Source organism: Plecotus auritus, assembly GCF_963455305.1.
Source record: "Plecotus auritus genome assembly, chromosome: 5".
NCBI classification, from domain to species: Eukaryota; Metazoa; Chordata; class Mammalia; order Chiroptera; family Vespertilionidae; genus Plecotus; species Plecotus auritus.
The window spans coordinates 23,793,203-23,817,862 of record NC_137776.1 but is presented as its reverse complement, the minus strand read 5'-3'; the positions used below and the strand labels follow the sequence as shown (position 1 = coordinate 23,817,862).

The 24,660-nt window shown below is 48.2% G+C and overlaps 3 protein-coding genes across 5 annotated transcripts in view; all 3 read left to right on the top strand.

The window, feature by feature from the left end:
* The first annotated feature begins 3,145 nt into the window (after positions 1 to 3,145).
* Positions 3,146 to 8,088, top strand: CNPPD1 (cyclin Pas1/PHO80 domain containing 1). 2 transcript variants are annotated; one of them, XM_080667827.1, is made up of 9 exons: positions 3,146 to 3,277; positions 3,524 to 3,611; positions 4,023 to 4,131; positions 4,949 to 5,030; positions 5,193 to 5,313; positions 5,399 to 5,527; positions 6,073 to 6,134; positions 6,499 to 6,616; positions 6,842 to 8,088. In XM_080667827.1, exons 2-9 carry the CDS (start codon positions 3,543 to 3,545, stop codon positions 7,376 to 7,378), a joined length of 1,227 nt encoding a protein of 408 aa, XP_080523953.1. In that variant the 5' UTR covers positions 3,146 to 3,277; positions 3,524 to 3,542; the 3' UTR covers positions 7,379 to 8,088. The 2 variants fall into 2 exon arrangements, with proteins under 2 accessions (XP_080523953.1, XP_080523952.1); XM_080667826.1 differs by lacking the exon at positions 3,146 to 3,277 and having other exon boundaries at positions 3,390 to 3,611.
* Positions 8,089 to 9,834: 1,746 nt separating this feature from the next.
* SLC23A3 (solute carrier family 23 member 3) lies at positions 9,835 to 15,911 on the top strand. 2 transcript variants are annotated; one of them, XM_080669039.1, is made up of 12 exons: positions 9,835 to 10,034; positions 10,171 to 10,328; positions 10,444 to 10,541; positions 10,723 to 10,796; positions 10,965 to 11,146; positions 11,441 to 11,564; positions 11,729 to 11,843; positions 12,800 to 13,053; positions 13,585 to 13,690; positions 14,086 to 14,253; positions 15,202 to 15,297; positions 15,388 to 15,911. In XM_080669039.1, exons 1-12 carry the CDS (start codon positions 9,870 to 9,872, stop codon positions 15,678 to 15,680), a joined length of 1,833 nt encoding a protein of 610 aa, XP_080525165.1. In that variant the 5' UTR covers positions 9,835 to 9,869; the 3' UTR covers positions 15,681 to 15,911. The 2 variants fall into 2 exon arrangements, with proteins under 2 accessions (XP_080525165.1, XP_080525166.1); XM_080669040.1 differs by lacking the exon at positions 12,800 to 13,053 and having other exon boundaries at positions 9,856 to 10,034; positions 11,472 to 11,564; positions 11,798 to 11,843; positions 15,388 to 15,910.
* A 1,004-nt stretch (positions 15,912 to 16,915) lies between these two features.
* Positions 16,916 to 24,660, top strand: part of NHEJ1 (non-homologous end joining factor 1) — an 84,322-nt gene continuing 76,577 nt past the window's right edge. The window contains exons 1-3 of the mRNA XM_080669442.1: positions 16,916 to 17,038; positions 19,688 to 19,909; positions 20,271 to 20,483. Of these exons, the coding sequence (XP_080525568.1) occupies positions 19,733 to 19,909; positions 20,271 to 20,483 (390 nt within the window). The 5' untranslated portion in view covers positions 16,916 to 17,038; positions 19,688 to 19,732. The remainder of the gene's footprint in view (positions 17,039 to 19,687; positions 19,910 to 20,270; positions 20,484 to 24,660) is intronic.

The window sequence follows — 24,660 nt, the reverse complement described above, 5'->3', positions numbered from 1 at the left end:
ACGTGACGCTCCCTAACCGCCCGGATGGGGCGGCACGCGCCTGCGCGCAGGGGCTACAGGTGACTGGCTCCTACGCAGGTGTGCGCTTTCTGCTGGAGTCGTGACCCCGGGCAGGGTGTTAGGTGGTGTCTCTCTCTTCCCGACAGAAGACCTGTGTCTCCGTGTTTCCCACCCCAGCCCCGTTTCTTTTCCCTGTGTTGGCAGGGCGGCTAGGGAGTCTGGTGTTGGTCCGGGATTCCTGGTGTGATGCAGCCCGAAGGGGCGGGGAAGGGGCTTCCAGATGCCCCCTACCCCCGGTAGGATCTGCTGCTGCTGCTCTGGCTGGGCGGCGCTGTGGCTTTACTCAACCCTCGACGTACTGGTCCACCCAGTTTCCTCCTCGATGGGTAAACAAACCCCAGCGTGTGACAGGACAGACTCAAAAACAGCTTCACCTACTCAGAAAAGTTGTTTCCTTCCTGTGTCTTTCTGTAAACTTTCCCGCCCACATGTATCCGAGCTCCTTCCAATCCCCTTGCTCAAAGCAGGAGATTGTGGTCAGGGGGTGAATTTAAAAATAAAACCCTGTTTAAATGCTGTTTACTCTTTGGGGCATGTTAACACCATTTATTGAGGCTTACAAGTACCCGGCAGTTTATAGTCCCTTGAATCACTTAATGTCTGCAATAACCCTACAAGATACATATTTAATTAGGTTAAAAATGCCAAACTGTACTAAAAGGTATACAGCAAAAAATAAGTTTCCCTGCTTCCTTGTCCACAGTTCCCCTGTTACCCGTGAGACCTCGGTTCTTGTCTTGTTGAGGGAAAGAGTTCAATCAAGAGACAAAGTGTAGAAAAAAGCAAGCAAGAATTTATTGTCCGCAGCAAAAATATACTTAGGGAGTGAAACAAGGAAGGACATAGAAGTAACAGGAGAGCATAGGCTGGGCTGCCCTAGCTCACAGGGAAGTCAGAGAATAGGGAGCCTTGGAGACAGGTTCAGGCCCCTGACTGAGCTGCCGCTGCCCATTGCTTCCCTTGTTGCAAGTCTCATGGGGTCCCTTAGGGGGCCTTAGGGGGTATGTGGTGGTGGGGAGGAGAGGGGACTGAATGGCACCGGTGTGCTCCCTGGAGGGAAAGCAGATTGGGACCTTCATTTTCAGTTTTAAAGTTTGGGCATTTAGGAGAGGTCTTACTGCTGGATCAATAAGAATATTCATCGCAGCAAAATCTCAGACATATGCCGAAAGAACTTCTTCACTGATACTGCCCCTAGGGCAATGGAAGCCAAAGAGAAAATAAACAAATGAGACTACATCAAAATAAAAAGCTTTTGCACAGCAAAAGAAGTCAACAAAACAAGAAACCCCACTGTATGGGAGAACATATTTGCAAATGTTATCACTGATAAAGGTTTTATCTCCAACATCTACAGGCAGCATATACAACTTAATAAAAGGAAGATAAATGATCCAATAAAAAAATGGGCAACGGACCTAAATAGAATCTTTTTGAAAGAAGACAGAAGGAAGGCCAAGAGACACATGAAAACCTGCTCAAAGTCACTTATTATCCGAGAGATGCAAATCAAAACGACAATGCGATACCATCTCACACCTGTCAGAATGGCTATCATCAACAAATCAACAAATGGCAAGTGTTGGCTAGGATGCAGAGAAAAAGGAACCCTCGTGCACTGCTGGTGGGAATGCAGACTGGTGCAGCCACTGTGGAGAACAGTATGGAGTTTCCTCAAAAAACTGAAAATGGAACTCCCATTTGACCCAGTAATCCCACTCCTAGGAATATATCCTAAGAAACTAGAAACACCAACCAGAAAGGATATATGCACCCCTATGTTCATAGCAGCACAATTTACAATAGCTAAGATTTGGAAACAGCCTAGGTGCCCGTCAGCAGATGACTGGATCAGAAAACTATGGTACATCTACACAATGGAATACTATGCTGCCATAAAAAGAAGGAATTCTTACCATTTGTAGCAACCTGGATGGAATTGGAGAACATTATGCTAAGTGAAATAAGACAGTCAATGAAAGAAAAATACCACATGATCTCACTCATTTGTGGATAATAAAAAACATTATAAACTGATGAACAAAAAGATAGATACAGAGGCAGTAAAGCATCAAACAGACTGTCAAATTACAGCGGGAAGGTTAGGGAGAGGTGGGGGAAATAAGAGATCAACCGAAGGACTTACATGCATGCATATAAGAATAACCAACGGATACAAAACATTGGGGGGTGAGGGCATGTATGGGAGTGTGGTGGGGGGCAATGGTAAGATATGTACACATATAATACCTTAATAATAAAAAAAAGAGAATATTCATCAACTTTATGCTGAGGTACCAAAATGAGATTTTCTTTTTTTTATATATATATATTTTATTGATATTTCACAGAGAGGAAGGGAGAGGGATAGAGAGTTAGAAACATCGATCAGCTGCCTCCTGCACACCTCCCACTGAGGACGTGCCCGCAACCAAGGTACATGCCCTTGACCGGAATCGAACCCGGGACCCCTCAGTCCGCAGGCCAACGCTCTATCCACTGAGCCAAACCGGTTTCGGCAAAATGAGATTTTCTTGATTTGTCTGTGGGTGTGGTTGCAAATGGCACTAATTGGATTTGTTATCTGTCTCCCTGAGTAGGGTGATTTAAACAACCCTCTGGTTGGGGAGAAGTGCAAACTGTTTACTCTTAAGTATCCTTGGTTTAGGGAAGATACGATTTACTAGGTGGCTACAAACTGCTGTTCACCCTATTCCATTTGTCCTGGAAGTTTCCTAGCTTCTTACTATTCTATAACGCACCCACTGTTAAGTTTCTTGTGTATCCTTGCCAGCTCTTTTTGGGTACATTGCTGTGTGTGTATATATATCCCCTTTTAGAAAACAATTGGGGAGCAACTCGCGGTCCTGCATCTTTTTTTTTTCACATTGAAATCTACATTAGTACGAAGTCAGCCAGGCTCATTCATCTTCAATGTGGCATAGTTCCCTAGGGGAAATGTCCCCACTTCTCAAATGAGGGGAGGGCACGCTGGGGCTCAGCTCTGTGACCTGCCCCAACTCAGTGCGACCAGGCTTTGGAGCTCAGCTGCTTCCCGGCCTTAGGAGGCAGCGCTCCGCCCAACGGGCGGCAGGAAGTGCCGATGGCTGAGTCCGCGACACCCCCGCGGCTTGTAAACGCCGGACAGACGCGTGGCGCGGCGCGACCTCGGCTCCATACGCACTGCCTCGCGGCCAGGTCTCCTCTACTGTTTGAGGTGAACGATCCGGCCTGCGAGCCCAGAGCCCGGAGCCCCGATCCCGGCGTCCGGAGCCCCGCCCGGGGCGGAACAGGAAGAGGCGCCCTCCCGCCCGGCCCCGCCTGCGGCTGCGGGCGCGAGAGGAGGGGCGGCCCTGGCGAGGGCGGCGGCCCGCGCGGAGGAAGCCGAGGGCAGGTGGACTGGCGGGCGGGGACAGCTCAGCGGCCCCCTTACAACTCGTTCCTTTCCCATCCACCTTCGCAGGGCGGCGGCTGGCGGCGCGATGGACCTAGCCGGGCTCCTGCTGGACGAAGAAGGCACCTTCTCCCTCACCGGCTTCCAGGACTTCTCGGTGAGCGCGCTGCCCGCCTCCTCTCCGGCCTCCCCGCACTTGGAGCCCGGACTGAGCGGGGCTACGAGTTCGCCTGACAGTCTGCCTGGGAGTTGGGAGGCAGCCGCTCTAGCTGTGCTTACTTGCCCCCGCTGGTTGGGCCCTGGGGAGAGCCTCGGGGTACAGGATTGGGGATAGAGGTGGCCAGCAAGGGCTTTTTCTCGGAGAACCTCAGTGGAGGAGGATCTTACCCCTGTGGATAGGCTGCTATTGGCCAACAAGCCCGAGAACACGGGGCTGGGTGGGGCACCCGACCTACTAGCGTGAGACAGGCCTGCGGCCCCGCACCCCTTTCTAGCCCGAAGCCAGAATATCCTCTCAATCATACCCTTCCTTGCCCTTACTCTCCACCACCTTCTTGCCCTGTTTCAGTTCCTTCCAGGACACCAGAAGCTAAATGCCAGGATCCGGAGAAGACTCTACTATGGCTGGGACTGGGAAGCTGACTGTAGCTTGGAGGAGCTCTCCAGCCCCATGGCAGGTTAAGACAATGTTGTGTGATTGGGCAAGTGAGAAGCAAGAAAATGGGGTTGTCAGCAGGCACCAAAATAACTAGGTGTATACACTTCATAGCTAGCTCATTAGTAGTTGGTATAAGCACTGGGTTTATTTACTTGTATTTGTTTGTTTATTTATTTATTTATTTACTTATTTACTTATCACCAGTTGGGCTACTTACTTTTATTTTAAAAAATGTGTTTTATATTGATTTTAGAGAGGAAGGGAGAGGGAGAGAGAGAAACATTGATTGGCTGCCTCCTGTACTCCCCCTACTGGGGATCAGGCCTGCAGCCCTCAGCATGTACCTTGACCTGGAATTGAACTATGGACCTCTCGGTGCATGGGACAGTGCTCAACCAACTGAGTCACACTGGCCATGACCAAGACTGGGTTTATATTTCACTTTTTTTTTTTTTTAGCCCAAATGAGTAAAAAAACATTGCTATTTTACAAATCTTTATCACTCTTATTTTGTATAACAGAATTTTCCAAGAACATGTTTATTTCTCAAATGAACAAGAGTGGGAGACAAATTTAAGTAACTTCAGGTGGCTGGGAAATAAGCCTTCCTACTGGAAGGAACTGCAGTTCAAACTTGGGACGAACTTTTTGTCTCAGTGTGGGAGAACTTGATCTCTGTTTGTTACTATGGTCCTGTCTCCACGGCCTCAGATAATAGAGAGCTATCTGGGTCTTCTGTTGAAAGCAGTGGGGACTAGTGTGTGTGTGTGTGTGTGTGTGTGGTGGTGGTGGTGGGGGTGTTGTTTGCTTACTCTGTTTTCCTTCTGCCCCTGCAGACATTGCTGTGGAATTGCTCCAGAAGGCAGCCCCCAGCCCTATTCGCCGACTCCAGAAGAAATATGTAGCCCATGTGTCCCGGTGAGCCTGGAATTGAGGGGGACAGGATGAAAGTGTTTGGAACCCAGAAAGAAGGGAATGATTATCTCTAAAGAGAAGCTGTAAAGACACAGGGATGGGCCTCATGTGTTACAAGAGCTGAAAAGCCCTTGGGTTTAATTACTGATCCTTTCCACCACCCAGGGAGGCATGCATCTCCCCGTGTGCTATGATGCTAGCTCTGGTGTACATTGAACGGCTCCGGCACCGAAACCCGGACTACCTACAGCATGTGTCCTCCTCTGACTTGTTCCTGATCTCCATGGTAGGACAGCCCCTCCCCTTCATTTCTCTGGTGAGCTAGGGGCCCAATGTGAGCTCTGTTGACACCACCTCTGGTGCCTCTGCAGATGGTGGCCAGTAAGTACCTCTATGATGAAGGGGAGGAGGAGGAGGTCTTCAATGATGAATGGGGAGCTGCAGGGGGTGTGGCTGTGCCCACTCTCAATGCCCTGGAGAGGGGCTTCCTGAGTGCCATGGTGAGTAGTTATTCTCTCGCTCTGTTTCCCTAGCCCATCTTTATGTTCCTTTCACCCTTTGTCTTTTCTCTCTCAGCCTTCTGTTTCTTAATTTCTCTTTCTGCCTGTCCTCCTTGTTAGTATCTTCCCTTTCTAGCCCTCTGGACTGACTATAGCCTTTAAAGGTGCCTGGTGTGGTGAGGCCGGAAATGGAGCATCCCCACTCCCCCATTCCTCCAGGCCCAGCTAGGTACACTTTGAGTCAAGAGTTTATCCTACTGGGTGCTGATTATTTGCTTCCAGACTTTCTCTACTCCTAGCCTCATGGACCATTAGCAGGATTATTTTCTCCCCGTGCCATTAATGGAGGGTGTAATATGAATACAGATATGTGATGATTAAATTAGTTAATACATAAAAACTCTTGGAACAGTATTTGGCACATAGTAAGTGTCAAGTGAGTATTATGCATAGTGGCAGTTGTAGTGCTGTTGCCACTCTGGTTATTAAATGATTGTGGCTCATGTCTGAGCCTGGTTTGGTGCCCTTCTTCTTCATACCCACAGGATTGGCGTCTCTACACGGACCCTCGGGAGATATTTGAGGTGCTAAGCTGGTTAGAGAGCTGGTGAGTTCTAGGAGTTGAGGGGCTTAAGGGCTGAGGCCTAAGCCATAGGAGCTAGACAGAGATAAGGGTCTGTGTAATGGGGTGGGGGTAAGGGGGGCGGAGGGAGGAGACAGGGAAGAGAATTGTCCAAGAAATTAGTTCCCAAACCTGCCAGCCCTTTTTGTAATCAGTCACCTTTGGGAGAGTGGGAGAAGCTTATAAAAAACACAGATCTTGGTCTTAACTCTCGGTTTCTGGGATCAACAGACAACCTAGGAATCTGTACTTTTAACATGTTCCCCAGTGTTCCCTGGTGGGTCCCTGGGAGAATTAAGGTGTCATTGGGCCAGCTGCAGATGCTCTGTCTTTTCTCCCCTCCCAACAGTGTGGCTGAGCATCAGGGACGACGACGGGGCTGGTACACTTACACAGACCTGTGTGTGCTGCTGGAGCAGCCAGCCTGGCAGCTGGCCCTGGGCTCCCTCTGCCATCGGCTGGCAAAGGTGAGAAGGGGTCAGGAAGGATAGGAGGCTTGAGTGGGTTGGTGTGTGGGTGGGATGATGTAAAGCAAATGCTAAAAGGCTCAGGAGATAGGGTTTTGGAGAAGATGTTGGCAGAGAGCTCTAACTTGAACTTCTAGAGGCCGGGGTGGGTGTGTTATGACTATCAGAAGCAGGTTTTAGGGAGAGGGTAATTGACACTGACTTTTCTTATCTTCTCTCCTGCAGCTGTCCTGCCTGTTAGCTATAGCATATGTGAGCAGTGTGGCCCTGGCTGTGGCATCAGTGGCTGTAATACACCAGTCTTTGGGGCTGTCCTGCAGCCTGCCACCTGGTCCCCCGGACCTTGGACTGGCTTCCAGGTGCCTCTTGGAACCTTGCATACCTTCTCCTGTGCCACAGTGCCTGCCATCTCCTGCTAATGTCTCCAGCTTCCTGGAAGCCGACGTAGGGCTGCGTTCACTCTGGGGCAGTCTTCTGGCCTCACTGACCCCCCCACCATTGCCTCCCCCAGACCCTCCTGCCCCTCCCACTCTTCTCCATAATTGTCCCTTTTGCCAGAAGCTCCAGAAAGACTCACCAACCTGCCATGCCTGCCACCATCCCAACCATACGGCGCCACCAAGCCCCCGGTACCATTCCCATGGCCTGGCTCCACCCTGGCCCTGGAGCCCAATGCCTTCTCTGCTCCCACAGCCCCAGCAGTGTTCCATTTTCAGCATCATGGAGCTGGCCCGCCTCAAGTCTTTCATTTTCCCAGGCTAGGTAGGGTTCTGAGGAATGCATGAAGAGGACTTGGGAGTCCCTGAGAACCTGAGGAGCAATGCTTGATTTAGATCCTCTCTACCTCTCTGGGTCCTTGGCTGGTCCCTTGTTATTCTGGGTGAGGGAGCTTAAGGGGTATTGGGGCTAAAGGACTAAAGGTCTCTTGCTCTCCTAGACCTCAGTAGCTGGCTGCTTGGCCAGGGCAGTGATGGTGCCAGGGAAAGCTTCAACTCAATGACCAGGGGCACGGCACAAGTGGATAGAGGAGAAGCTCTTGTCTCTTCACTTCCTCTAGGCTCTGTTAGACTTTAGCTGTTTAGTTCCCTGGGATGGAAGGGAAAAGGTGGGAAATAGGAAATGTGGGCGAGGGAGGGAGGAAATGTTGACCAGGTCTCTGTGACGTCTCTGAGGCAAGAGAGCCAGGGATTGATAGGGCCAAGGTGGGAGCTCTGAGGGAAGGCAGGGTGAAGTGGGGAGCCCAATCCACACCTGCCCCTGGGATGTAGTCTAAAGGAGCCTGGGACTGCTGGGCCCTTCGACCTTGCCCTTTTGTCTTCCAACCTTGTCTTTTTAGTACCCTACTCCTGGGCTTCCCTCTCTTCTGGTTCCTCTCTGGGTGTTCTCTTCACAGGCCTCTCTGGCCGCCACTTTGTATCTGGGTTTTTCACGCTTTTGTAGAACTGAGGTTTCAATAAACAGTTTCAGTTGCATGGCCTGGACTCTTCCTTCTCTGGCAGCCCTTGGAAGGGCTGACTTCCCATATCTGCCTTCTAAACCTCCTTACTTCCCAGTCCCATTATCTACGACTCATTCTCTCTGAGCCCCATTTCAGAACTTCCTGTTTGATAGTCATGGGCTTCCATTCCAAACTTCATCCCTGCTCCCAGCACCCTGGGGTCACTAGCGCTGCCCAACTTGGGTGCCATGGGGCACGGATGGTGACTGTACCATGCCTGGGGTTGGCCATGACTGTTGAAAGTTCTGGGTGAGCACCACCCTTGTAGTTTCTGAATCACATCTTGAGAGAGGCCAAGCCACATATCGAGCAAAGCCCCATCAGCTTCTTGAGGGCGAGCCCCACGGACACCTATGAATCCTGACTTCCAATCCAGTCTGTCACCTGGTGGTAGTTGGTGTTAAGAGCAGTCCCAAGCTGGGTTATCATTGGAAGAAGGAAAACCTTTCTGGGCAGCTGGACTGCGGGTATTTGGGACTGCTTACGATGACTCATAGCAGGGGTGTACTGCCTGCCTCCTGGGGGCATTTTGAAAATGTATGAGGCATTTAAAAAAATGTATTTTATTGATTTTAGAGAGGAAGGGAGAGGGAGAGAGAGAGAAACATCAATGATGAGAATCACTGATTGGCTGCCTTCTGCACGCCCCCACTGGGGATCGAGCCCACAACCCAGGCATACGTCCTTGGCCAGAATCGAACCCGGGACCCTTCAGCCTGCAGGCCGCAGGCCGACGCTCCATCCATCGAGCCAAACCAGCTAGGGCTCTGAGGGCATTTTTTGATGCAAAAATTTGAAGGTATGCTACTGGCATTTAGTTGGCCTGGGCAGAATGCTAGACACATGAGATGCTCAGGACCCCGCTTATTAAGAAGAATTCCCAAGATGACTTTGGAGTGACCGGCTGCACATCCTGCATAGGAAAACCCTATTTATATTGGACCCTAGAACTATCTAACTTCACATGTAAACACAAAGTCCTTTTTGCACATTTTGAAAAAGACTCCGTTTTCCAGGAATGCACCTCCTTGCAAATTAAAACTTACTTTGCTTTAGCACTTTACCATGAACTTGTTCACTACTTTGGAGCATCAGGTCACCAATGACAGCATTGCCTGTTGTCCATGAGTCGACGGGAAAGGACCAGTATCGCCATCATGGCTACTGCATCCACAGTGATTCATATGGGGGTGGGGACTGGATCACTTCATGGCCTTCTCTTTTAGTTGGGCCCAAACTTTCACATAATGAAATACCTTTTGCCATAAATTATTTTTATTTCTCCTTTATATTACAGTGAGGACATTATATAGATTGTCATGTATGTCATTCATTACCCATCCATTACCTTTTAAGGTAGTCCAAGGGCTTTGACCCTGAAAGGGTAGAGGACTAGTGTAATAATGATGGTTCTAAATCGCATTGGAGAGGAGGGAATAAAGTCAAAAATCTTCCCAGGTTATTTTCTAGGTCTCCTCACCTTTCTTATCCTGCTTTACAGAGACTGGAACAAGGGATCTAGATGGAGATTCTTGGGGGAGGGGTCCAGAACATGACTCCCAGTTAATGGGTGATGGAATTTGCACAAGAACTGGGCAAAGGTGAAAGTGCTATGTCTCTCCCAAATCTCTCATTCCTTCGTTCTGCTTCTTTGGCACTCCAACCACCTCCCCACTCCAGGCAGCCAAACTCTGACCTCTTACTCTACTTAATTCTGGCTCAGGGCAGTCAACACAAGACGAAAGGCAGGACAGCATGAGCCGATCACACCCCCAAACCATCCAACTCAGATCTGTGGGCTCCCAGCAAACCCGGGCTCCCCTGTCTCCACAGATTGCTGTCCAAAATCCCTCCTCCCACTCTTGGGCCTCTCTCAGTGGGCCTCCTCCCTGGGGCCTCGGCTGTCTTCTGGCTTTGCAGGTAGGAGGCAGATGTGCAGGAGTTGGTGCTATCTGAAGGGGGTGTTTGGGGAATAGATGTGGCATTAGAAATTCTCTGGAAATAGGTATTTCTGCCTAATTCTGAAGACCACCCCTTCCCATACCTCCACCTGCAGCATATTTTGGTCCTGGCTTCTCTCCTCTGTGCCTCGCACCTGCTTCTGCTTCGAAGTCTCCCCCCAGGAGGACTCTCTTACTCCCCTGCCCACCTCCTGGCCTCCAGCCTCTTTGCATGTGGTGTGTCTACCATCCTGCAAACTTGGATGGGCAGCAGGTAAGGGGGGTTCCCTAGAGGGAGAGGGCAGGTCCCGGGGGTGGCTAGGAGAACCTCGGGAAGTCCTTTTGGCTGCAACCTGTTTCCAGACCTGCTGGGGCTGCTGTTCCTACAGGCTGCCTCTTGTCCAGGCTCCATCCTTTGAGTTCCTTGTCCCTGCTCTGGTGTTGACCAACCAGAAGCTGCCTCTGGCCATCCAGACACCTGGAAACTGTGAGCACCAAGCAAGGGTGAGGGTGGGGTTGGGTGCTAATCTGAGCATACAGGTGTAGGTAGGTACAGAATTGAGAAAAGGCACCTTGGGGGTCTTGAAGCTGTGCCAGGCATCAGCTAGGACGGCACTGCCATGGGTCTCCATCCCATTTACCTCTTCTCCATGCCCCCAACTTTCCAGCCTCCCACGTGCTGCACCCGTGTGAGGGGCCTGGCTGCCATAGCCTGGAGCTCTGGACTACTTCTCTCCAAGAGGTAGTGCCTGAGGCTGGGGAGGCTCTGGTTTCCATTATGCAGGGAGTGAGCTGCTCTGGGAGAAGGGGGTGGGGGTGCTCTGGGGAAGGGACCCACCCTGGAATTAGGAAGTCCAGCCAAGGTCAACTCGGTCAAGCAGAATGTTTTCTCTGTCCTCCACTCCACTAGGTGTCTGGGGCAGTGGTGGTGTCTGGGCTGCTGCAGGGCACGCTGGGACTATTGGGGGCTCCTGGCCACTTGTTCCTTCACTGCGGACCCCTGGTACTGGCCCCCAGCCTGGTTGTGGCAGGGCTCTCTGCCCACAGGGAGGTGGCCCTGTTCTGCTCTGGTCACTGGGGGCTGGCCTTGCTGTACGTAAGTCCTGAGAGGCGTGGGGTGGTGACCAGCGGGGTGTGCAGGACAGGACGGGGGGAGGGCAGAGTTGCTGGCCCTACCAGATTGAGTAGCTATCTGAGCAGGGACGACTTTGTGGATTCATTTGGTCTCCCTAACTTTCACACAGTCTTCCGCTGACCCCCAAAATGCCGTCCTTCCCCGTCCACAGGGGCTTTCTTCTCTTTTGTGGTATTCTGCCACTCCTGTCTCCATTGCCTGCCTCAGGATGCCTGCTTCCTCCTGCTCCTCAAGTTCCTTCTCTCTCCTAGGCTTATCCTGCTCATGGTGGTTTGTTCTCAGCACCTGGGCTCCTGCCAGTTACCTCCATGCCCCTGGAGGCCAGCTTCAACCTCTTCAACTTGCACTGGCATCCCTGCCTTCCGGCTCCTCTCGGTATGTGGGGGTCTGGGCAGAGGCAGTCAAGATTAGAAGGGCCAGCATGGAACACTTGCTCGACCTACCCCCTACTATCTGGCCTCTGTTACTCTTCTAAGGCTGGCCCGGAAGGATCTGGGGGGTGGAGGGAGGTTCTTTTCCATCTCAGTCTTGCCCCTCAGGTGCTGGTCCCAGTGGCCTCTGTGTGGATCATCTCTGCCCTTCTGAGTCTCAGCGTCATCCCCCTGGAGCTGTCTGCCCCCACTGAGGCACCGTGGTTTTGGCTGCCTCACCCAAGTACGTTTTCTCCTAGTCCTCCATCCTCTTGCTGAAATGAAGGTGTCTCTTTCTTTCAACTCAAGATTTAATGAACTTAATTTCTGAGTTAAATCCTGTGTTTTCTCAAAACACACAGGGGAGAGAAATTGCCATTCTCAGGGGCAATGCCAGCCCCTCACCACAGATGTTTTATTTAGTCTTAAGAGATGTCTGCAATCCCCAGCACTCTCTACTGATACTCCTTACCCAATTTACACATTTATGTTACCTACCGCAAGGTGTTTGAGTTAGTGACCTGTGTATAAAGATTGCTTTTGAGGCACTGTATCTGAAATCTGCTCATTCATCCATTTAATAGGTACTTGATAGGGGACATAGTGATAAACATGACAAACATTGTACCTGTTCTCATGAAACATAATCTATTGGGCAATACAGATCCTAATTAAGTAGGCATCCAAGTAATGCAAAATTTCATGTGGCAAGTGTAACAATGGGGAGTACATTGTGTGATGAAAGCTTAAAATGGGGAGTCTGACTTTATCAGAGAGTCAGGAAAGGTATTCTTGAGGAAGTGATCATTGAGCTGAAATACGAGAGATGAGTAGGACCTAACTGGGTGAAGGAAGACAGAAGAGCATTCCAGGTGGAGAGAACAGCATATGCAAAAGCCCTGTGGTAGCCAGCAGCACGGCAAATATAAGGATCTTAAACAAGGACAGTGTATCTGGAGTGAGGGAAGTCCGGCAGAGAGTGGTGGGAATTGAGGCTAAAGGGACAGAGGTAAGGTCAGAGCCAAGAGGACCTGTAGACCATGGTAAAAGGATGGTTTTTATTCTAAGAGTTTGATGGTTTTGTCCTAAGACATCTTCAAAGGCAATGGGGCCTCTAGGGTTCTTGTAGCACAGTCCTTTGGAGGTAAGGGGATGCTCCAGACTTGAGTCCGGTCCCAAAGTGACTTCCTCTCTCTTCAGCTGAGTGGGTCTGGCCCTTGCTGACACCCCGGGCTCTGGCTGCAGGCATCTCCATGGCCTTGGCAACCTCCATCAGCTCCCTGGGCTGCTACGCCTTGTGTGGCTGGCTGCTGCATTTGCCTTCTCCACCTCCACATGCCTGCAGTCGAGGGCTGAGCCTGGAGGGCTTGGGAAGTGTGCTGGCTGGGCTGCTGGGGAGCCCGATAGGCACTGCATCCAGTTTCCCCAATGTGGGCACAGTTAGTCTTATCCAGGTATGTGGATGGGATGGGGCGGGGGCTGTGCCAGAGGTGCAAGAGAGGGGAAGGGAACTCACACTGACCGACTGACAGCTGTGTGCTATACTCTTTTAGGCACTTCACATCAGTGTTCTCATTTAGGGTGGTGCCTACAAGTGATAAGGGGCTAGGAGTGTAAGGAAGACACCAAATCAATATTGAACTTCTATGCCTCGGGCACTGTATCAGGGCTGGGGTTCCAGTGAAGAATGTGTCAGATAAAGTCCCTGCTCTCTTGGGGTCTTCAGAAAGGGAGAGGCAGACAATTTGAGAAACATACACACACACCCCAAAACATAAATAAGGTAATTTCCCGAAAACAAAGCAGGTAGTGGGATAGTGGTTGAGTAATGGAGGCCCCTTAGGCCCCTTTAGGTAGAGTGCTTGGGGATGTTCTGTGGAAGGGTAACATTTGAGTTGGGATCCAAATGGTGAGAAGAGGCCACCAGGCAAACACCTTGAATAGCCAAAGAGGTACCTGTTTTCTAACGTCTCTTCTTCATGTAGGCTGGATCTCAGCGAGTGGCCCACTTGGTGGGGCTGCTCTGTGTGGGGCTTGGGCTCTCCCCGAGGCTGGCCCACTTCCTCACCACCATCCCACTGCCTGTTCTTGGTGAGTGAATGTATCAGCAGAACTGGTATTGACCTAGTATCCGCCCTAGTATCTCCTTAGTATTGATCTAGTGCAGCGGTCGGCAAACTGCGGCTCGCGAGCCACAGCCGCGGTTTGCCGCTCTGTTGACTAATGAGTTTGCCGACCACTGACCTAGTGGCCCAACTGTTGCTGTGGCTGGCACCCTTTTTTTCTGAATAGTCTCCCTGATACAAGGACATGTATGACAGCTGCCTTCATTTTCTCAGCCCAACAGAAGCCCTTGATTTGGCTTCTGGCAGAATCAGAAACCAGCCTTTTGGTCATTTCTCTCCGTCACAATCTGCCCCACCCTGCAATACTCCCTGCTATGCCAGCCCTCTCGCAACTCCTTTGATGACTTTCCTATGAGACAGGTGGAGTGCTGGGCGTGACCCAGGCTGTGGTTCTGTCTACTGGATTCTCCAACTTCCACCTGGCTGACATTGACTCTGGGCGGAATGTTTTCATTGTTGGCTTCACCATCTTCATGGCCCTGCTGCTGCCAAGATGGCTTCGGGAAGCTCCGGTCCTACTAAGCACAGGTGGGAGGGAGGGGGGGAGGAGTTGCTCAGTATTGGGAAGCCAGGGCTTGAGGCTCGAGGCTCTCTGAATTGCAGACCCCCTACACCCTCTTCTGGTCTTTCGTATAAATAGGTCATCCACTTGTTTAGCAAATATTTATTGAGCACCATGCAAATTCCTTGGGATACAAAGGTGCCTCCAGATGTTACAGTCTAGTAAAAGAAATTAGATGTGTAGGCACATAACAGGAAAGGTTCAGATAAAGAGCTGTGCTGCTTAGTGGTGAAGAGATGGATGACTTATGGTTTGAGATGATCCAGGTAAGTTTTATGGAGAAAGTAACATTGAGCTGGTCTTGAAGGATGCTAAGATTTAAGCACATTTGGTGAGAAGGTCATTCCTGGTGGAGGACTCATCATAAAGACATAGAAGTAGGAAGTCATAGGGGATGCCCTGAGAGCAGAAATAGCTTAGTTTGTTAGTTCAGCTTAGCAAGCCGCAGTGGTTCTCAATTAAGAATGATTTTGACAATGTCTGAAGACATTTTTGGCTGTTACAAAAAGGGGATGGGGAATTGTTACAGGCATGTAGTGGGTAGAGGGATGCTGCTTAGTATCCTACAGTGCACAAGACAGATTAGTAGTACTGAGGTTGAAAAACCCAGGCTAGAGCATAGAAGGTAAGTGGGAAATAAAGTTGGGGATTTTAATACAAAATTTTCCAGAGACAGGGAGCCTGGAACAACCAAAGCATATCTGGAGGGCATGTGGATGCTCAGAAGATAGGGTGTTGAGCAGGGATCCTGTGAGAAGGGCCAGGGTGGAGAGGCACAAAGGACAAAGGGGATGTAACTACGATTCAGAAAGATCTGTCCTTAGTCCAAGACTTAGATTTAAGTCTGGAAGTATGAGACTCATTGGCCTTGCATAGTATCAGAGTTCCCCTCCTGCCTGATCCCAATCCTATAGGCTGGAGCCCCTTGGATGTGTTACTTCGCTCGCTGCTCACAGAGCACATCTTCCTGGCGGGCCTTTTGGGTTTCCTCCTAGAGAACACCATTCCTGGTAAGTTGAGGTCAGGCCCTAGACTGGGAATGGCCAGGAAGTCATCACTCCCTGGGTTGGGCAATGGCCTGACCGACTTCTGTTTTGCAGGCACACGGCTTGAACGAGGCCTAGGTCAAGGGCTACCATCCCCTTTCACTGCCCAAGAAGCTTGGATGCCTCAGAACTCCAGGGAGAAGGCTCTTCAAGAGTATGAGCTTCCTTTTTCCCTCCAAAACTTGTGTCCCTGCATTCCCCAGTTGGCCCGTTGCCTCTGCCCACGGCCTGAAGACCCTGGGAATGAGGAAGGAGGGCCTGCTGAGCCAGGAGAGACAGCCGACTTGCTGCCTGGTTTGGGGGAACAGTGCCCCCGGTCTAGCAGAGAAGAACTTAGGCCCCATTAATTCCAGGATTCATACTTCTGCTCTGGTTAGATTGCTCTATCGCCCAGCTTGCTGGAGAGTCAGCTCTCAGGTTCTACGTTCTCTTAGGGAGTATGTGTGTGTGTAAAATGGGTCTACCTAAGGGTCTTGTTTCCCAATAGGTATGTTGCCTTTCCTTCTCTTAATTAGGTCCAACTGTTTCAGAGCAGGGGCCATGAATGAATAAATAAGATTTTGCTTGTAAACTATCTATACTTGAACTCCAGCATTCACTTAAATATTTATTGAGCGCTTCCCATGTGCAAGGCCCTGGAACTACAGGTATGGATATGACAGGGTCCCTGCCCTCTCAAAACACTTATGGTTTTGCCCTAGCTGGTTTGGCTCAGTGGATAGAGTGTTGGCCTGCGGACTGAAGGGTCCTGGGTTCAATACTGGTCAAAGGCACATGCCCGGGTTGCAGGCTCGTAGGAGGCAGGCAATTGGTGATTCTCTCTCATCATTGATGTTTCTTTCTCCCTTTCCCTTCCTCTCTGAAATCAATACAAATATATTAAAAAAAGACACTTATGGTTTTAAAAGACTTATATAATTATTAACTAAAATCCAAAGCAGAAGGCAGTCTGTATCGAAGATTAAAACAATGCCATGGCAGCAAAGAGGAAGAAGCAATTAATTCTGACTTGGGATAATGGGAAAGGCTTTATTGAAAGAAGCAGCACTGAAACTGGCCTTAGCAAGAGGAAGATTTGGGGTTGTGGAAAATGCACCAGAAGAATTTTTCAGCTCAGGTATCCAGCTCAAGAAAAAACCTAAGTTGTACAAAGCACAAGATGATTTGAGGGATTTCCAGCTTCTCAGTGGTGATAAAGCCTAATTATGGCAATGTAGGGGAGGCAGGGGAAGTGACATTTATTGACAAGTCCAAATACAGGACTCCTCCCCTGCACCTCACAGGGCATTAAAAAACTAACAAAAAAATGATGAGAGAGAATCATTGATCTGCTGCCACCTACACACCCCTTAATGGGGATGGAGTCTGCAACCCTGGCATGTGCCCTGACCAGAATCCAACGGTGACCTCGGTTCATAGGTGGACGCTCAACCACTGAGCGGGCCAGCCCCGCTCCCCCTCCACCTCTCTACCAGCGGGCCGCCCTGCCTCTCCAGCTGGCCAGGGTGGACCTCCAGGTCTGAGCGCTCCTTCTATCAGCTCCGAGGGCCCAGATGTCCCGCCCATGCCGGCCCCGGGCTCCGCCCTATGTCCCTAAGGCCCCGCCTCCCGGTGGGGGTGGGGAATGGCTCTAGTCTAGGCCTTTCGGTTTGCGTGGGCGGCAGGCCTGCCGCGGGGAGGGTGGGAGCTGTTGCAGCCGTTCACGGTAGGTGGGGTTGTGCTCGAATCGGGACCAGAGCCGGGCCGAGCGGCGCGGGGATACTCCGACCCTGCGCGCTGCCGCGGCCACGGGCGCTTTGTCCCAGGAGGGACCCGCGCGCGGCCCACGTTCCCGGTCCGACCTCCCGGGGTGGGCGGGGCCTCGGGGCCGCGCGCGCACAGCCCGCCTCCCGGCCGCGAGGCGGGGTCGGTGAGGCAGCTCCTCGGCGGGCTGTTTTGTGCGACAAAGCAGCGGGTGGTTGGCTTTGTTAGCCCCTGAGGGGTCCCGAGCCGCGCCCCAGTGAGGCCGAAGCTGTAGAAATGCTAAGGCGGACAGCGGAGGTCCGTCTAGCGAGGGCGCCGGGCGCGGCTCCTGGGCTGGGGCTGCAGTTGAAGGAACGAGGGTTCGTCCCTCCCACAGGAGCGGGGCGTGGCCCAGCCCAAGAGTCGCCGGGGCCTTGCTGCCCTCTGCTGGATGGCGAGGGAACTGCGCCGGACTGCAGGCCGAGGGGCGGGGCTTGGTGCAGATCTGCCTTCCCCCGTGACCTCACCTTGCTGTTGGCCCTGGGTGCACCCTCACTTCGTTCAAGAATAATAAACGGGTCTGCCGGGTGGCTCAGTGGTTGAGCTTGGACCTATGAACCAGGACCGTGGTCGGCAAACTGCGGCTCTGTTGACTAATGAGTTTGCCGACCACTGAACCAGGAGGTCAGGGTTGGATTCTATCAGGGCACATGTCGGGTTGCTACTGGATCTCCAGTTGGGGGGCATGCAGGAGACAGCTGATTAATGATTCTTTATCATCATTGATGTTTATCTCCCCCTCTCCCTTCCTCTCTGAAATCAATAAAAATATATTAAAAATTAATAAACGGGCAAATCTGGTTAACGTGAGGGTTAAAGGCGATCTTGAAGAAAAGAAGAAAAAGGTGGGATAGAGAGCCTCAGACCCAACAGGACGCAGGTGGCGCTAAATATCTCAGACCTTTTTATGGGGCCTGTTGACCCAGGCCACACTTTAAACTCCTCCCCTACCTCCAAAACAAAACAATTACACAAAAGCTCCACAGTTTGATGTTCCTGAGCTTCTGGACTTTCTGAAGTGACTGGCCAGGATAACCCAATTTTGGTGAATCAGACAGTATACTCTAGGTAGTGCCACTAAGGGAGAGAAGGGTTTGGCGACTTCACTGTGTCTGTGACCTTTGTCAATGAGTTCTGGTACAGTGAGGATTAGCTTAATCATTCCAAGATCTTTTCTTCCCGGGAGGAGCAGCACGGTAGGAAATGTGACTGATGTACCATTCAACAAACAAATTCTGAGGCTGCTGCAAATGAAAGTCACAATATTTCACTTGTCTACCCACTGTACAAATTAAGTTATGTTACAAGGCTGTGTTTAAAAAACTAGGTTGTGGTTGGAAGAATATTGGCTTTGACTGAGATGGAAATGACTGGAGCAAACCATGTTAACTTTGTTAATGAAACCCAAGGAATTTTCTTTATATTCTGAGGTGCCCCCCCCTACCCCACTTTACTTTGTATTTATATACTGAAATAATAAAGGAAATTATAACACTTCCCCCTTTTTCTAACCCACAAGAAAAATAAAACTTCTTGTCAAGGAGCCATAGTTAATGAATACCTAGGTTAAGGCTACAGATTGAATTGTTGAAGTAGAAAAGTTGCTTTTCATTTGTTCCAGGATGTGTAGTAGGGCATGGTATCATTGATGGCAGTGCCTCAGGGTGGGGATGTGGGGGATGAGTGAAGTGGGTGTTCATCATCTCTAACTCTGTGATGTACTCTGTCATGTATTCATGACGTCTTAGTCTTTCAGGTTCTTCTTGAAATGGGACTTGGGGTCTTTCCTGTTTGCTCTGGACACAGTGTTTATTTGCTTTTTATTTGTGTGTCATTGATTCCTTTGAGAATTTGTCAATAGCTGTGGACTTCTTCTCCCCAGATGAGTATATGCATGTATGCACAAATTTGCATGCAATTGCAGAGGATTCACATGCATAGATTCTAGATTAAGAATCTGTCTTAGGGAATATATATTTATATTATTTTATATATATCATCTATTATTATATTTGTCATTATATTGTATATATTTATAGAATATGTATTTCTGTTTAGTGAATATATATATTCTGAGAGCTTCTAGAGTTTTGTTTTTAGATAATGATCAAATAATTTGAATTTTATCTGATGACACTTATGATTTATGATGTTTTCTGAGACAAGAACTATTCCTTCTCTTCTAGAAGTTTTAGGAAAAGATAACATTGACACATTTCTTAGGAATGTGATAAATATGCAACAAGAATGGTTTAGGTTTCCACATTAAGTTGTATTATTAGAAAGCAAAAATACTAATACCAATATGCTGAGGCTTAAACACTATAGCAGAAAGAGATATTTTATGCCCTCTAGGAACTTAATATGGGAAGAAAATTCCTCAAAATTCTAAATAGATTTTTAGTGGCAAAGAGGTACTAAGATTGGTGCTCAATTGGTTATATACTGGGGTTGGGGAGATGGGGGTGATGAATGGGGTAGAATATAAACCCATTTTTTTCTGTTTTATTAGGGAGGAATTTCATGAGACTTATTTGATATTGAACTTTCTGCTGGTCTTCTCTGCCTGCAGGCCTATAATACCCTGGGGACACTGCTAATTAAGACTTTCCTGCAGATGGAAGAACTGGAGCAAGGCCTATTGATGCAGCCATGGGCATGGCTACAGCTTGCCGAAAACTCCCTCTTGGCTAAGGCTTATATCACCAAGCAGGGCTATGCCTTGCTGGTTTCAGATCTTCAAGAGGTGTGGCATGAACAGGTGGATGCAAGTGTGGTCAGCCAGCGAGCCAAGGTAAGTGTGAAGAGAAGTACTGCTGTGGTAATGGGTATAACTTATTTCCTACTGATGGCCAGGGGACATTAACATCAACCAGCCTGCTAGCCTTTCAGTTGTCAAGGAAGGTTGAGTCAGGTTGAGATAATTCCAATTAATGTCCTGTACTTCTACCGATAGCCCTAGGATCTTTTCTCATGGTCTCTGTATTAGTTTATGTACTGCATACAGTAAAGGCAGAATTGTGAAGTAGGCCAGTTGATCTCTCTTCTCATGCGTCTGTCTTCATGTTAACCAGAGTTTTCCTTTGCGGTTACTTACAAAGGAGTCAGTTTCCTCTTAGCACCCTCACTCTGTACAACTCCTGCTACCTTTTTAGGAGCTGAACAGGCGTCTGACTGCCCCCCCTGAGGCTTTTCTCTGTCATTTGGATGATCTGCTTCGCCCACTGTTGAAAGACATTGTTTGTCCTGGAAAAGCTACCTTCTCCTGTGAGCGTGTGGCGGGGGCACTGATGTTACAGGTGCGAAGTGAGCTCTCTGGTCTCCCCTTCTATTGGACTTTCCACTGCATCCTGGCTAGCCCTTCCTTGGTAAGTGAAATTCAAACACGGGGTAGGGAAGGGGACTGCTAGCTGCTTTTTTGAATGATTTTAATTGAATTTCTTGTGACATTTTCCATCCTGTTTTATATACAGAACTTACCTATTTTGTTTAAAACTCCTGTAACTTTTTCTAAGTAACGCCAGGGGGCATTGTTCCCTCAATAATGCTTGTTCTGGGACCAAAACATTTGAGAAGCCCAAATGATGGTTAATCTCATTTTGCACCACACAGCCCTAGAAACTCAGAGTAGTGAGATTGGGGAGGCAGTTCTCCTTGGAGGTTGATGAACTCTAACATTTTTTTCTTTTAAAAGAATAATGATATTACAATTGAAAATATGTAAAGAAAAAACTATTCTAGGCCAGTTCCTCTAATTGGGGAGCTTCAATAAGAGGCAATAGTTTTTTTCAGAGTGAAATGAGTCTTGGTTGGCTGTGGGAGGAGTGAGTATTGAACATTTTATTAGTGATTATTTTTTAATGTAAAATAAAATAATTATCTTTACAAGAAGAAGAATGCCATCCCAGGGAAATCCCAGGACCTGAGGAAACTTTATAGGGAAAAAGTTAAGAGCCAGTGGACACTGGCAAGGACGTAGGTGGATACTATTTCAAGTTCATGTGTGTGTCTGTGAGGTCACACAGTTATAATTTTTGTTTGTTACTCATTCTTGTGATAGCTTTTAAATTTTTTTGAATGAGTAATTCATGAAACGACAAACATTTCAGACATTTAAGGGTATACAGTGGAAAAAAAAATAGGTCTTCTTTCTACGCCCTTTCCCAGTCTCTCATTTTCCTTCTCTAAAGCAACTAATGATACCAGCTTCTTGTGAATTCTTTTTTTTTTAAAAAAAATACATCTTTATTGATTTCAGAGAGAAAGAGAGAGGGAGAGATAGAAACATGATGAGAGAATCATTGATCGGCTGCCTCCTGCACACCCCCCACTGGGGATTGAGCCCGCAACCAGGGCATATGCCCTTGGCCGGAATCGAACCTGGGACCCTTCAGTCTGCAGGCTGACACTCTATCCACTGAGCCAAACCAGCCAGGGCTCTTGTGAATTCTTAAAGAAAGCTATATAGAGGTACATATACAGTATATATATGTATGTATATATACACACAATCAAATATTATCTGGGTATATGTATGTGTTTTCACAAATGACAGCACACTCTTTACACAGTTCAGTACCTTGCTTTTTTCACTTAATTGTATAGAACTTAGTAATCACTCATCACAATACATTTAGTCAGGCAGGGTATTATAGGCCTGGGGGCAGGAAAGTAGGAGAGTACCTGTTTCCTCTCTACAATATAGTGTATTCACATTAATAATTTAATAGTTCTTAGGTCTCTGCAGGATATTATGGAATATATAAAGCTTCAGGTCCCTGTTTTCCAACTCCGAGCCTATTTCCACTCTGGCCAACTTCTCTTATCTTCTCCTCCTTTCCACTTTGTATTCTTTCTAGTATCTAATGTAATTCTTTTTGCTGTTTATATATATTTTTCTAATGTAATTCTTGGTATTCCATATTTTGACTTTCAAATTTGTTACCTCTTTGGCCATTTTATAATTCCTAGGACTCACATGCAAAGTTTTTTTTTTTTTTTTTTTTTTTTTTTTTTTTTTTTTTGTGTGTGTGTGTGTGTGTGTGTTAGAAAGAGCAAAGACCACAGGCTTTGGAACCAGCAGACCTGAATTTGTAACTCAGCCCTGCCACTTTCATTACTTATATGATCTAGGATAAATTACTGAATTCTTATGAGTCTCGGTTTCTTTATCTGTAGGAGATACCGATCACAACCTTACTATGGAGTTATGAGGATTAAATAAGAGGACATATGGAATATTACTTATCCTTAGCATTATAGTGGACCTGTGAGGGCAAACACTCCAACTTCATAATTTTTCTTTTTTAGAAAGGATTGGGACCATGAGAGTACTTGGGATTAAGCCATTTTTACATCTAGGTAATCCCAGAGCCAGAACTAGAACCGAGGTCTCCTAATTCCAAGTCTGTAACCCTTTTCACTATATCCAGACCTGATACAATTCATCTTGAGATTGATAACTGCCATTCTGCTCTCCTGCCTATGACTTGTGAACATTTCTAGGCGAGATCTGAAGACATTGTGGGAAATTATAAACAGCTTTCCCTCTGGAGAAGATTGCTAACCCCTGCTTCTGTATCCACACACTTCCTGACCTTAACTCTTGCGCTCTTGGAGGGCATAGGCCTCGTGGGGTCAGAGCACATATTAGGCACACGGTAGGTATTTGTTGCACTAACTTGTTGAACTGTATCTCTTCCTGTATTGCTGTCTGTAAATGAAGGGGGTGGGGTGGGTGTGCCCCTGCCCTCCAAAAGCATTTCAAGATTTTTCCTTGTAGTGTCTGTGGATTTGCTTTGAAATCCATTCCTTCAGCCGCAATGCCTTGTTCTGATTAACTGATCTAAGTTAGTGTTCATCTAACTTTGAAGTGAGTTATACCCCAATGATTCAGAGTGATGTAACTCAAGCCTATGAAATAGTTTAGAAGTTAAAATATTTACTGATAAAAAGCTCCCCCGCCCCTTGCTATATAGACCCTGGAGTCTCCAATAGATCATTTTAGTTGCCTGGTATAGCATTACCATGTTTAATTAGACATGGCAATGATTAAAACCTGTTTCTCATCATGTTTCATGTTGTTATCCTTACTAATACTTAAACAAATTGCTATTAAGGTGGAGGGAGGCTGGTTAATTAACTGTAGGAGTTTCTGTTATTTGAAGGCTGTCACCAAATGGCTAGTGATGCTGCTTGTGCAATTACTTTCTATTAAATATATTTTTATTGATTTTTTAGAGAGAGAGGAAGGGAGAGGGAAAGAGAGATGGAAACATTGATGAGAGAGAAACATTGATCTGCTGCCTCCTGCACGCCCCCGACTGGGGATCGTGCCGGCAACCCAGGCATGTGCCCTGACCTCTTGGTTCATGGATTGACGCTCAACTGCTGAGCCACACTGGCTGGGAAGCAAGTGCAGTCAGTTCAACCCACCAAATATTGACTTGCTTTCATACAACTATTCACCTGTTTTTCTTCCTGATCTATCTTGAACAGAACCAAAGTTACCAAAAACAATTCCTAGGAAAGAGGGTTGGGTCTAATGCAGATAAATTTTCCCAAAGCATAACTGCCACATTCTGAACAGTACTTCCTGGAAGCTTAAGTTTACACTAAGGATCTGAGCTGGCAGACAGCACCAGTTGGGATGTGCTGTGTGATGGAAAGAAGTGACTGGTATCTATAACAGGACTTGATTTCTGGCCTTCCATTTTGTGCTAGTGCCCCAGCATTTCTTGGGTCCCAATGCTGGTACAAAAGCTGCTGGTACTAACACCTAACACCTAACACGCCCCCCCTCCCCAATGAGAGAAATGTGGAAAAAGTCCTTTTCTCTCCAGTTGATACACAATACAATTGGAGTTTTTAGTAGGAAGCCTTACTAGAAAATTAATGGAAAACAAAAACACAAAAATCTGCAGAGTTCAGACTTCTCATCCTGACTGAATAAGTCTGGCTTGCACATTTAAAAAAAAAATATTTTTATTGATTTCAGAGAGGAAAGGAGGGGGAGGGGGAGAGGGAGATAGAAATATCAATGATGAGAGAGAATCATTGATTGGCTGCCTCCTGCACACCCCCTACTAGGGATTGAGACCACAACCCAGGCATGTGCCCTTGACCGGAATCGAACCTGGGACCCTTCAAGTCTGCAGGCCGACGCTCTATTCACTGAGCCAAACCAGCTAGGGCATGGCTTGCACATCTTATAGGACACTCCCGGACCATTTCCTCACTTTAAGCCTGTGTAGGGTATCTTGTCTAAAAGTTCTCTGTTTTAGATCGAGGGCTGGGGTTGGTACACTATGGCCAGCAGGCCAACTCTGGCTTGCTGCCTATTTTTGTAAAATTTTGTTGGAACCCAGCCACCCTCATTTATTACATGTTGTCTGTGACTCCTTTCATGCTACCAAAGCATAGTTGAGTATTGCGACAGGGACTTATGGGCCGCAGAACTGAAAATATTGACTCTCTGGCCCTTACAGAAAATGTTTGCTGACCTCTGGTCTAGGGCATTTCTTAGTGCCTCCTTCAGCTCATCTC

What these genes read in the sequence shown, in the direction of transcription:
- CNPPD1 (XM_080667827.1), top strand. Translation starts at nt 3,543, where the DNA reads ATGGACCTAGCCGGGCTCCTGCTGGACGAAGAAGGCACCTTCTCCCTC. An exon ending in CTAAGCTGGTTAGAGAGCTG is followed by an intron (nt 6,135 to 6,498) that starts GTGAGTTCTAGG and finishes CCCTCCCAACAG; the next exon opens with TGTGGCTGAGCATCAGGGAC. An exon ending in TCTGCCATCGGCTGGCAAAG is followed by an intron (nt 6,617 to 6,841) that starts GTGAGAAGGGGT and finishes TCTCTCCTGCAG; the next exon opens with CTGTCCTGCCTGTTAGCTAT.
- SLC23A3 (XM_080669039.1), top strand. Translation starts at nt 9,870, where the DNA reads ATGAGCCGATCACACCCCCAAACCATCCAACTCAGATCTGTGGGCTCC. An exon ending in CATCCAGACACCTGGAAACT is followed by an intron (nt 10,542 to 10,722) that starts GTGAGCACCAAG and finishes CCAACTTTCCAG; the next exon opens with CCTCCCACGTGCTGCACCCG. An exon ending in CATCCCACTGCCTGTTCTTG is followed by an intron (nt 13,691 to 14,085) that starts GTGAGTGAATGT and finishes CCTATGAGACAG; the next exon opens with GTGGAGTGCTGGGCGTGACC.